Source organism: Rhincodon typus, chromosome 27 (genome assembly GCF_021869965.1).
Source record: "Rhincodon typus isolate 14 chromosome 27, sRhiTyp1.1, whole genome shotgun sequence".
NCBI classification, from domain to species: Eukaryota; Metazoa; Chordata; class Chondrichthyes; order Orectolobiformes; family Rhincodontidae; genus Rhincodon; species Rhincodon typus.
Window position 1 is genome coordinate 43414347 of NC_063358.1, and position 13304 is coordinate 43427650.

At 42.7% G+C, this 13304-nt stretch overlaps 1 protein-coding gene across 2 annotated transcripts in view; it reads left to right on the top strand.

Annotated features, from left to right (window-relative positions):
• Window positions 1-13304, top strand: part of tinagl1 (tubulointerstitial nephritis antigen-like 1) — a 68954-nt gene that overhangs the window by 37279 nt on the left and 18371 nt on the right. For both annotated transcript variants that reach the window (XM_048613051.1, XM_048613050.1), the window contains 4 exons: window positions 946-1035; window positions 2267-2381; window positions 8700-8823; window positions 10437-10587. In XM_048613051.1, coding sequence (XP_048469008.1) covers window positions 946-1035; window positions 2267-2381; window positions 8700-8823; window positions 10437-10587 — 480 coding nt within the window. The remainder of the gene's footprint in view (window positions 1-945; window positions 1036-2266; window positions 2382-8699; window positions 8824-10436; window positions 10588-13304) is intronic.

A 13304-nucleotide genomic window follows, 5' to 3' on the forward strand; every position in this document is an offset into this window, starting at 1 on the left:
GGAGTTAGGGTGGGGTAGGTCAGTCCAGGGAAGACGGGCAGGTCAAGGAGGTGGGATGAGGCTGGTAGGGAGAAGGTGGGGATGGGGCTTGAGGTGGGAGGAGTGGATAGGTGGGAGAAAGGACGGACAGGTTAGGGAGGCGGGGATGAGCTGGGCTGGTTTTGGGATGCGGTTGGGGGAGGGGAGATTTTGAAGCTTGCCAAGTCCACATTGATACCATTGGGCTGCAGGGTTCCTAAGCGAAATATGAGGTTGGCCCCAATCGCGACGACCGCTACATACAGAACATTCAGATTGGCCCCTCTCACCGTGTAAACTGGTTTGAGAGAGAATTGATTGACTGTGCTAGGCGATGGCCTAATGGTATTATCACTGGACTGTTAATCCAGAGATCCAGATAACATTCTGGGGATCCGAGTTTGAAACCTGCCATGGCAGATGATGGAATTTGAATTCAATAAAAATATCTGGAATTAAGAATCTAATGATCACCATAAATCCATTGTCAATTGTCAGAAAAACCCATCTCGTTCACTAATGTCCTTCAGGAAAGGGAAACTGCCATCTTTACCTGGTCTGGCCTACATGTGACTCCAGACCCACAGCAATGTAGTTGACTCTTAACCGTCCTCTAGGCAATTAGGAACGGACAATAAACACTGCCTAGCCAGCGGTCCCTCATCCCGCGAATGAATAACAAAAAAAATCAGGCTCATTTTCCAATTCCAGACAGTTTGAACTTCTGTACTACTGGCCTCATCACCACATGACTTCATGTCACATATTTCTTTCTCATTTATTATTTAAATTTCAGGCAACTGGTGTATGGTGATTCTTATTACAATTATTCATGTAGACAATAGCTCTCTCTTACTGCAATTCTTCATATGGTGTTCTGACTTGTTTTGAATTGTATAATGACTTTAATGGTGTGTGATTCTTCAGCACTTGCAGCAGTGGCCAATGGGATTGTGAGCAGCATATGTGTCTCATCAACCAGGAAATGATCCACAACATCAATCGAGGAAATTATGGGTAAGTGTCATCCTTCAGCAAAGTCTGACACAAGGAAACAATCTCATCCACATATCAGTGCACTATAATGCATTGAAATATGCTTGTGTGTGCTGTATCCATGTTACTCATGCATGTGTGTGTGTGTGTGTGTGTGCGCGTCCTGCAGCAGTGTTACTGAAGTCCATGTGTGTTCTGTAGTAGTATTACTGACCTGCTTTACAGTACCACTCATGGATACATTAGCTTCCAATATGGCAAGGAGGGAAGGTGTATGTATAACACACCACCTGCCATATTGTTACAGGGAAATTAATCTGCACACAGAATCTTGGGAGGTTCCTATGCAAATTGGGCTGACCAAAATTTAGCTGGCAGCAGACTTGCTAAGTTCAGGAAAGCAGATCCTCGTTGTGTGTGGCCTAACCAATGGTCCTTAATGGGACAGCTGCAGACCTCCTCCAACAAAGCAAGTGTTCCTTCTGCTCTACATTTGATGACAACCAATTCTTCCACCCCAATGTTGATTGAAACTTGTCCCGGCCTAGGACTGACCTATATCCTTTGCTCCGGGAGACGACTCCTTCCCCTTCATATTCCCACCTTCCCAGACCTAAATATAGACTGTTCACAATTAGAGTCTTCACCAGTGAGCTACCTGGTGATGCCCAGTGGGTGCATCTGTTTTGCTGCTCTGAGATGAGGTTCTGAACCCAACATTGGCTCGTTCTTCGGGCTACTCATTCTGACACTAAGAGTAGTCCCTATGCAGTGTTTAAGCATGCCAGCCCTGGTGTTACTCACACATACAACGTTATTAAATGATCACTTGCTCATTGATTACAAGTCTCTGATCATTTAAAATCCAATCATGGTGTCATCTAATGATGACTTGTTGATTTAATGTGTTTGTTCTTTCAGGGGTAATTTTAATGTTTGATGGCAGCTTAAGATGGATAATATTGAACCAATTAGATAGGGAGCAGGTATGTGATAGGCAGCAAACAGCTGGTCTGATATTGCCTACTTTAGGCCAGTAGTTGTTTCCAATTACAGTGTTTTCCTGCTGGCATGGGGAAGTCAGTATTGTTGAACACTCATTACATAGGTATTTGCAGAGAGTGGGCAACAAACTTGGTTTAAATCCCATCGACAGTTTTCTCGGGCACTGAGCACGCGGAATGGTGAAACCTGGCTTTCTCAATAAGGTTCATGCTTGACGTTTGATGGTCTTTTATCTTTCTCTCGCCAGATGGAGGGCTTCAAACTACAGCCAGTTCTGGGGATTGACTCTGGATGAAGGAATCCGATACCGATTGGGTACCAGGCGACCCTCAAACACAGTGATGAACATGAATGAACTCAACGTAAGGCCAAGCTTTGTGGTAGATGGAGCAATGGCACATAGACACGACAGCATATATAGGGGTTGTTCTCATTGCAGCAAAGGAGATTGAGGGGACGTGTAGTAGAGGTGGATGAGATTTTACTGGTTTGGATAAAGGAAACCAGAATAACTGCCTCCATTAACTGATGGTGCAAGGACAGTAAGACACCAAAATACAAGGGATGTGGGAAAGAACCTTTTTTACGCAGCGAATGGTATTACTCTAGAACTCACTGTCTTTGAGTGTGATGGACGTGGAGATAATCAATGACTTCAAAATGAAATTGAAGGAAATAAACTGACAGGACTTTGGAATCAAGTACAGAAATTGATTTGCTGTACATAGATTTGATGGGCTTGAATGGCCTCCTGCTGCTGTGCAAAAACACTATGTAACACTAGTAGGTTAATGCTTCAGTGATTTATGATTGGATTCCCAATACAATCTCCACGCCGTTTTCTGGGATTCCATTAATCTTTGTTAAACTAGCCCATCACTGTAATTGAGAATTTGGAATGTTGGGTGTCTCTTCTTGCAGCCCAAATGGTGTATCTGCTTATTACTGATCCAAGATGGGACCTGTCCTTGATTAGCCTGCTCAAGCTTCTCCCTCAACTGTTCAACCATCCACTGGCCATAAATCACCCTAGTCTGTTGCCTACTGTCATCATCTACCTTTCTCCATTTGATCATGTTTATGGTCCTGGCATTACCAGGTGTTAGTCTGCCTGGCTTTCTTTTATTCCCCCTCGGCATCTTGCCAACTGTCCAGATTAATTTTACCAAAGGTCTGTTGGGTTAAAAATCTGAGTTTACTATCCAAATTAGTCAAATAGAGGGTATTGACTGTGGAAATGTCTGCTCCGTAAGCTGTGGCCAAATCACTCAACATGTGGCTTTTCCTATACCCCGCTGGCTTGGGTCTGGCCATCCCCATGTCAATTGCTGTTTTCCATCCTAATAGCCGAAGGCTCAAATACAAAAAATTTCTGAAGTTGGGAAGGACAGCACTCTGGCAACTGGGTTCTGGATAAACCTTAACACCATTGATACCAATTCATAGTGTATGTGGTCATACAGGGTTTTGTCTGTGTGTTTTAAAATCACCCCATTTTGTGTGCTGGGTGTCCTTGGACAAACAGATAAGAGCGCATTTCTGGCTAGTTTAATAGAATCATAGAAATCATAGAATCCCTACAGTGTGGAAGCAGGCCATTCAGCCCATCAAGTCCACACTAACCCTCCAAACAGCATCGCACCCAGACACACCCCGTATCCTGTCCCTGTAACCCTGCATTCTCCACGGCCAATCCATCTAACCTAAACCTACCCGGGCACTATGGGCAACATAGCATGGCCAGTCCACCTAATCTGCACATCCGTATGCTATGGGAAGAAACCGGAGCACCTGGAGGAAACCCATGCAGATACGGGCAGAATGTGCAAACTCCACACAGTCGCTCGAGGGTGGAATCAAACTCGGGTCCCTGGCACTGAGACAGTAGTGCTAACGACAGAGCCACCATGCCCAGTTTTATCCCATTTTTAATTTTGTATAGGACATAATTTCCCTCCATGACTTTCCTAAGACATCATTGCCCAATTTCTAGCCCATTGTCCAGGCCAGTAGCCAAACATTCCATTCCATTTGTAGAAAAGTCCCAGCAGTCACCTGTGGTGTCTGTTCTCCGGTAGCAATAATCTGAGCTCTCATTTGTCTTCCTATACACCCCCCACTGGTTGTTCCACCCGACCATCACTGATTTGTTGGGATGGCCCACAAAACACCATCCTCACAATTATCTGACTCTGGTGGGGCAATCTGCACCTAGGTGGGATACATGATCCCATTTAATTTGTCTCTGTCTCTGACTCTCTTTCTGTCTCTCTATCTCTCTCGCTCTCCCTCTTTCGCATGCTCTCTCACTCTTGCTCACACTAGCCACAAATGCTGCCTGGGCCACTGACTATTTTGAGCAGTTTTGTGTTTCAGTTTCTATTTCAGATTCCCAGCATACACGAGACTTTGTATTTGTACTTTGTACATTCTTGGATTTTGTACATATATTAAGACTTTGTACTACTTTCTTACAATTGAATGCCTCATTTCAATGACATTACCTCACCGTAGATCCAGTCTTTGGCGATTTCTCCAAAGTCCAGCATCACAAAGAATCTTCCCGAATTAATTTAGCTCAGGAATACCTGCTCAACTCAATGCAGAAATATGAGGAATTTGTTGACCATCCATTGTGCTTCTGAGACAACAGGGTGCCTCCTAGTAAAGGGTTAGCACTCAGGCGCACAATCCTTTTACAACAGCTTCATTGTTGGCCATTTTTACAGCAAGCTTTTAGAATGGAGTGGATATTCTTCATAAACTTCTAACCAAATTTTCATTGAGGATAGTAGCTAAATCTAGTTGTTCTTGGTTGTGGTGATCCCTAAGTGTGTTAGCTGATTTACAGAGTTTAGGGATGGTTCTTAAATCCTGCATCATTGTTGAAACACACCAGGAATGATCCCCACATCTTATGCAATCAGATGATCCTCATTCCTGAAATGTCCTCTCCTTTTATCTCAATGTCATGTTTCACTGCCTTGTTTATTTACAAAACAGGAACCAAGTATGATATGGATGAGTTAGAAAATGTCTTGTTCTACTCGGGCTGCTCGTTCTTGCATTTTTGAAGTAAGGACAGTCGAATTTAGAGAAAGGCTCTTGTATCCGTAAAACATGCAGCAAAAGTCAGGCTTTTGATCTATCTGGTCATAACATTGTCATTAAAGAAAGTATGAGCTCCCAAGAATATCGCAGCCTCAATATGCTCAGGCCACCAAAGAATTTTATAACCAGTGATACAGTATTATTAATACAGCATTGTGATATAGCGCACACAGCAACCAGTTTGTATCACCAGGCAGGCTAAGGCACTGGATTTTGTCTTCAGTCTCCTTGGAAGTGTGGATTCGACTGCCTGCAGGCTGTTATCTGTAATGATAAGTTATGTTGAGACTCTTGTGGTATAGTGGTAGTGTCCCAACCTCTGAGCCAGGAGGCTTTGGTTCAGGTCCCGCCTGCCCCAGAGGTATGTCATAACCTCTCTGAACAAGTTGATTAAAAAATCTGAAACAACAAGACAGCAAGGATGTAATGAGCACATATCTGTTTTCGGTATCGATTAACAGCTGCTCCTGTTCAAAATAAATCCTGCAATTTTTCATTTGCATGTAGGGTTTCAGTTTGATATCTCATCAAAAATATTGTGCTGCACTCCCTCTCAGTACTGCAGGAGGAGTGTTGTCCTGGATTAAGCACTTTTGTCTCAAACCCACGAAACATTTACATTTAGAAGCCAGCAAGCTACCCACTGAGGAAGTCTTTTGGTGCAGTGGGGAGAACCCCTGCCTCTGAGCCAGAAGGTCTGGATTTGGGTCCCACTCCAGGACATTAGTTTAAAAAAAAACATTCATGGGATGTGGATGTCACTGTCTAAGCCAACATTAATTGTCCACCCCTAATAGCTGTTGGAAGGTGGTGTGAGCTGCCTTCTTGAACTGCTGCAGTCCACCTGCTGTGGGTTGACCCACATGGCCATTAAGGAGGGAATTCCAGAATTTTGACCCAGTGACGGTGAAGGAAAGGTGATATATTTGCAAGTCAAGAAATGGGGTGGTTTGGCGGGGAACTTTCAGTGGGTTGTATTCCCATGTATCTGCTGTCCTTGTCCTTCCAGATGAAAGTGGCCGTGGGCTTAGATGGCGTTGTATAAGGAGATGATGGTCACGTTGTTGCTTGACTAGTCTGTGAGATAGCTCTCCCACTTTTGGCATTAACCCGGATGTTAGTAAGGTGAACTTTGCAGGATCAACAGAGCTGAATTTCGTTAGTCAATGCCAGGTGGTCCGACTTGTTTTGTTCCTTTGTTTTGTGACTTAGTAGTTGATGCAACTGAAACGTTTACTTGGCTATTTCAAAGGGCAAAACAGAAACTGAACTCTCCTGCTGGGCTGCCTTAACTGCAAAGGCTACAGACATTGTGTATCCAGTGAGCCCACTAGCTGTTTTATCATCTCGTCTATCTAGATGTTAACCTCTCAATACAGTATAGCCCCATCATTTTAAATGGAATAGATTCCAAGCTTGCTTTAATTGAAGTTCCTCTATTTTTTACAGGTAATTTTTACTTTTCAATATTAAAATTAATGTAATAAAATATTTGAACTATGAACTAGATATTTACAACACCCTTTAGTCTTTTTAATACATCTGATCCAGTCCAGGTGACTTACTAATTTATAAACAGCTGCCTTTCTTTTCTTTCAAATGCCTTTTTTTCTTTTTACTGTGTCTTTTGCAACATCATCTTCCTTGGTAAAGACCAAAGCAAAGTATTTATTTATTGCTTCAACCATGCTTTCTACCTCAATATAAACTCCTTTGCTGCTCCCTAATGGTTAATCTCCACCCCCAAAATCGTGAACAGTCAACATTCCACCTGACCCTCAGTTGTATCATCCATCTGCTGTCATTTACACTATTTATCTGCTACATTTTCTCTCTTCCTTCTGTTATTCTCTTCTGGCTTTGTTTTCCCACCCCTTGGGAATGTAGCTCAACTCAACTTGAACCATCTCCAGTTTAAAGGCAGCCTATTGTTCCACAGCAGTTATCCCTGCCAATCTTTGAATGTGATTTATCTGGATCAGATCTGTTCTTGGCACTTCTCCAGTTAATTATTTCAAACTCTTGATTGTTCCTTGTCCTTTCAGCAGTCACTGCAAACCTTCTAATTTAATAATCATTATGCAGTAGATGTTCTCCAACTATCACTTCATTTCTCTCCCAGTCACCAGGTCTAGCAGTAACTCCCATTGTTGAACTGGAAACATTCTGCTGTAGAAAATTTTCTTGAATGCAATGTAGGAATCCTTACCGCACTCTGCCCTTAGCACCATTGCTATCACTGTCTATATCTGCATTTTCACTGCTCTATCGATGTTGTACCTTTTAATTACCATGCAAATTTATTCTTGTATCAATCCCATTTTTCAGTGGCCAGTAGAATACACCCAGCTGTGGAAGGCCATTTTTTTTTTTTAACTTTAATCAGTCTTTTTTATTCTTGGGGATACAAGTAGTATTCTCCAGGCCATTCTCTCTCTTCAGCAATGTCTTCAGCACTGTCCTGTGCTGCTTTTCCTCTAAGTGTAGCCGCAACAGTAATCAAAGCAAAATAACACCAAAGACAGAGCAGCTTGCAAGACTTGCACCACATCTATGACCTTCAACATTCACTCCCTCCACCACTGACGCACAGTTAGAGTCATTGAGGTCTACAGCATGGAAACAGGCCCTTTGGCCCAAGCTGTCCATGCTGCGCAGTTTTTACAATTTAACTCATCCCATTTGCCTGCATTTGGTTCATATCTCTCCATACCTATTCCATCTATGCACCTGTTGAAATGTTTCAGAAATGACAACACTGTACTCATTTCCACCACTATATCTGGCACCCTGTTCCAGACATTCACCACCCTGTGTGTCAAAACAAATTGCCCCTCCTTTTGTATCCCTCTCCTCTGACCTTAAACCTATGCTGTCTAGTTCTGGACTCCTCTACCATGGGGAAAAGCTGTTGGTTATCTGCCTTATCTACACCTCTCATAATTGTATAGACCTCTATAAGGTCACCCTTCAGTCTCCTACGTTCCAGGGGAAAAAAGTCTCAGCCTATCCAACCTCTCCCCATAACTTAAACCTACTAGTCCAGGTGGCATCCTAGTAAATCTTTGGTTGCAGCAGTGTGTACCATCTACAAGATGCTCAATAACAACTCACCAAGGCTCCATCAGCAGCACCTTTTAAAAACCCATAATCTGTATAACCTACTAGGAGAAGAGCAGCAGATGCACGGCTGCTGTCCCCATGCAAATTCCCCTGCAAGCCACTCACCATCTTGACTGGCAAATATATCGCTATTCCCCCAGTGTCGTTAGATCAAAATCCTGCAACACCCTCCTTTAACAGCACTTTGAGTGTTTCTTTAAACCAAGGACTGCAGTGATCTAATAAGCTCACCACCACCTTGAGGGCAAATTAGGATGGGCAATATTGTTGTTCCGGTCAGTGATACCAATTGCAGAACAGATTAAAAATAAAGGGACAAGGATGGACACAGCTCCAATTCAAAATAAATATAATCTGGGCCAATTATTTGATCATCAAGTCAGGTCTGTGACCTGCACTGTTCCAGCGAGCTCTTGCTTTACACTGAGTTTGCCCCTTGCTTTCAGATGAAAATGGACAGTAATGACCTCCTGCCTCGATACTTCAATGCAGCAAATAAATGGCCAGGGATGATCCATGAACCCATGGACCAGGGAAACTGTGCAGCCTCCTGGGCCTTTTCGACAGCAGGTAACAGCTGCACACTGAGACCGTGGAACATATTGAGGCATCACAGTGAGGGGCGTGGGGCATATCGGGGCATGGAGCATATTGGAGTGTCGCAGTGAGGGATGTGGGATATATCAAGACATCACAGTGAAGGGTGTGGGGGTATATCAGGACATCGCAGTGAGGGGCGCATCACTGTGAGCAGTGCAAAGTATCTTGGGATGTTGCAGCGAAGGGTGCAGAGTATATCAGGACGTTGCAGTGTGGAGAGGGATATATTGGGATATTGCAATGAGGGGTGTAGATGTAATGGAGGTCCCTCTGATTTTCTGTTGTTCCCAGGATCATACTGTTCATCATGTAGTCCCGTGTTTATCCTGCTCACTTGCTGTTTCCTGCTAGCTAACCAATCTTCTATCCATGCCAATAGTTCCCCCTACATCGTGATTTTTAGTTTCCACAATATCATTTTGATGTGGAACCTGATTGAATGTTTCACGAAATCCAAGTATAGGTACATCCAAAAGTTCCCTGTCATGCACAGCATATGTTCTTCCTCAAGTAACTCCAAAAACATTGGTCAAATATAACTTTCCTTTTGGAAAATTGCATCCTGTCTGCCTGATTTACCTTGAATTTATCCAAGTACTCTGCTTTAATAATAGCTTCTAACATTTTCCCTTTGTTAGATATTAAGCTAACTGGCTGGCTTAACCTGCTTATTTGACTGACTCTAGTTTTAAGTAAACCTACCACCAACTCCTATACTATTATTTTAAATCTTAGGTTTAGAAATTATTTTAATTACTTTGTTCAAAGTCCCATTTGGTGCCTAGATTTTTTTTAAGTACCAGCATGTTAATACTTCACAGGGTTTACCAATTATAGTCAATCATACTTAAAACTAAAGAGACAAAATAGTACCCAACAGCCACTCCATTGTTACTTCTTATACCTACTTTAATAATTTAATAATTCCCATATTGAAATTTTTTAGTTTACTATGAATTGGAAAATACCCATCAACCAATCACTTCCCCACTCGCCTGATGAAATACTTTAATTTTCTTTCCAACTGCAGAGCAGCTGATCAACTCTCTGCTTTAGCTCCTCTTTCCCAATCTGCTATGGGGTGTATCATTGTCACGGTTCGGGGCGTGGGGGATATCGGCGAGTGTCACGGTGCGAGGTGTGGGGAATATCGGCAAGTGTCATGGTGCGGGGTGTGGGGGATATCAGCGCGTGTCATGGTGCGGGATGTGGGGGATATTGGTGAGTGTCATGGTGCGGGGCGTGGGAGATATCAGCGAGTGTCACGGTGCGGGATGTGGGGGATATCGGTGAGTGTCATGGTGCGGGGCGTGGGGGATATCGGCGAGTGTCATGGTGCGGGGCGTGGGGGATATCGACGAGTGTCACGGTGCGGGATGTGGGGGATATCGGTGAGTGTCATGGTGCGGGGCGTGGGGGATATCGGCGAGTGTCATGGTGCGGGGCGTGGGGGATATTGACGAGTGTCACATGGAAGAATAATGATTTGATGAGCTGGTGCGGGGTGTGGGGAATGTCAGCGAGCATCACACTGAAGAATAATGAGTTGATGAACTGTCTGATGTTTGTTCCTTCACCCTTAGCTGTGGCATCTGACAGGATCTCCATCCAGTCCATGGGGCACATGACAGCAGCATTATCTCCACAGAATCTTATTTCATGCAACACCCGGAACCAACAAGGCTGTCATGGTGGGCGGGTCGATGGCGCCTGGTGGTACCTGAGACGGCGTGGGTATGTACCGTAGCCACTATTCTAACCGAGATGAAATGGTACCATACTGTAGATCAGGAACTGACTTTAAGCAATTCCATAGCCTACATGTAAAGTGCTTATTAAGGTGGAAGACTTGCATTGCAGCAAATATTTAAGTGGTGAAGGATAAAACTGGAGCTAATCTTTACACATTTATAATTAGAGATAACTGACCACATACACCTCGCAAACAAACCAGCTTCAGTTTATTCCTTTGTATAATTTTTGCACAAATAATTTATTGGCGGTTGTCAAAATGTAATGATCACAAGGACATTTGCTTCTGTTCTGTGATCTCTTTCATTTTCTAAACTATTCAAGCTACTGCCTCTATTTCCAATTTTATCTCTGCCGGCACAATTATTGTGGCAGCTCCCTTTCCAGTATGTCGTCACTTCTTAATGAGACTCATTTCCAGAATCACTCAGTATTTCCAATGTTTTCTTATTCTACTTTTTCACACCAATTTGGAAATCTATGGACCTCGCTTCTTTGTTCTTAGCCAGTAGCTTTTCCTGCTCATTACAATTGTTGCATTTCTCCATTTGATAGTTTCCTCTGGAGCATGTCACCTGACTATCTAACCTCTGCAAAATTGCCTGAAACAAAAAATATTTCAAGATAGAATTAAGAGTGACACTGTCAAAAGCAGGTTAATTATGGAGAACGAGCGTGGATTTATTAAGGGAAAATCATGTCTGTACAACTTGCTGGAGTTTTTGAATAGGTAATAGAGTAGATGAGGGCAAAGCTGGTATACACAAACTCCCGAAAGGCATTTGTTCCAAACTTGGGAGAGCAGCAACATGGATGCAACTTGGCTGAGTGGTAGGAAACAGCTTGATGGTTTATGGATATTTTCCAGGTTAGAAGAAGGTTTCTGGTGGAATTTCCCAGGATTTGTATTGGACCCTTGCTTTTCTTGATATAAATGATCTAGACCTTGGTGTAAAGGGGACAGTTAAGGTTTGTAGGTGATGCAAAGACGGCGTAGAACATCAAGTGGACATTACCGTTGGGTGAAGTGGGCATAAAGGTGTCAGATGAAGTTCATCATGGAGAAATGTGAGATGATGTATTTTTTGTAGGAAGAACATGGAAAGATAGTATATAATAAAGATCACTAGTTTAAAGGTATGCAGGAGTAAAGATACCTGGGTGTACATGTGCATAAATCACTAGAGGTGGTAGGAAAGGTGGAGAGACCAGTTAAAATATGCAATAGGCTAGGTTTTATTAACAGGGACATAGTGTGCATGAGCAAGGAGGTTATGTTTCACTTGTATAATACACTAGCTAGGCCTCAGCTGAAATATTGTACAGTTCTGGGAGCCACATTATAGGAAGGATGGAAACATAATGGGGAGAGTGCAGAAGAGGTTTCCGAGAATGGTTCCAGGGATGAGGAACTTCAGTTATGAGGATAGGTTAGGGCGATTTTCCTTGAAAGAGGTCTATTACTATACCAGTACTTTAAAACTGGCTTAATTTAGCTATTTTTAGAGTTGCAACTCTCTTCCGTGACCCCAATGCATTGTCAACATAAACTAAAACCAAACAGGATGTATTGTATTCTGTTATTTTGTTCTTTAATGTACATTCAAAGTAATATTTTTAACCCATCTGATCTACATATTAATGAAAGATGAGCACTAACTGGTAATGCAGTTAGAATTCTACAATTAACGCATTCAGACACAGGACTAATGCACTTTGTGATCAGTAGAATTTTGCTGGGGATTCATTCACTTGTTATTACTGTTCCAATTTTGTCTTGTGCCATAATAGCTAAATAAGCTAACAGTACTTTCATCTTCATTCTGCTTGTCATAAACCCTCCAATTCCATTAGTGCCCGCATCTGGAGTCTGCTTTATTTTGTAACTAGGCAATTGTGGATCTTCCATACTTTCATTAGAATTATTTCATTCGCATTATTTCATGAAGACTAAAGGAAATGATTGTTACTCCAGGATATTTTTCAAGGCAGCACATTTCTGATCCAAAAGAGTATTTCCCTTCAAGAACTGAATATTAATTAGAACCAGAAGACACTACAGCATAAACCAGCAATTTAAATATGCATACTGATCCAGAGATCCTCCAGATTGAAACTGAATTTGTGAATGATGGTGGAGAATGAAATAACTAACCAAAAGAGGAAGATCCACAAATATCTCTGCCCTTAAAGGTGGGAGAGCCCAAGACCGTAAGTGCAAAAGAAAAGGCTAAAGTATTTGCAACAATCTTCAACTAGAATTGCATAGTGGATCATCCATCCAGCATCCTCCTGAGGTGCCCATACTAACGGGTAACCAAATAGCCCATCAGTTGGCAGTGGGAGCCAGATTATAGGCTGATTCTCAAGACCATTCTGTACCAGTCTCCATTCTCTAGCTGCTTGTCTGTACTCATTAAATGACTTTGCTTTGTCACAAACAACAGGCACAAGCATGCAAGTTGAATAGGTTAACAGTATAAAACTGAGCACTGACACATTGATTCAAAAGGCAGTCATTGTAGGGTTGGAAAGTGCAGTTTAAGGATCTTTGAATTTCTGCAGTGCATCTTATAGATGGTACATACTGCTGCTACCGAGTGTCAATGGTGGAGGGAGTGGATGTTTGTGGATGTGGTGCCAGTCAAGTGGGCTTTGTTTTGGATGATGCCAGCTTCTTAAGTGTTGTTGGAGCTGCA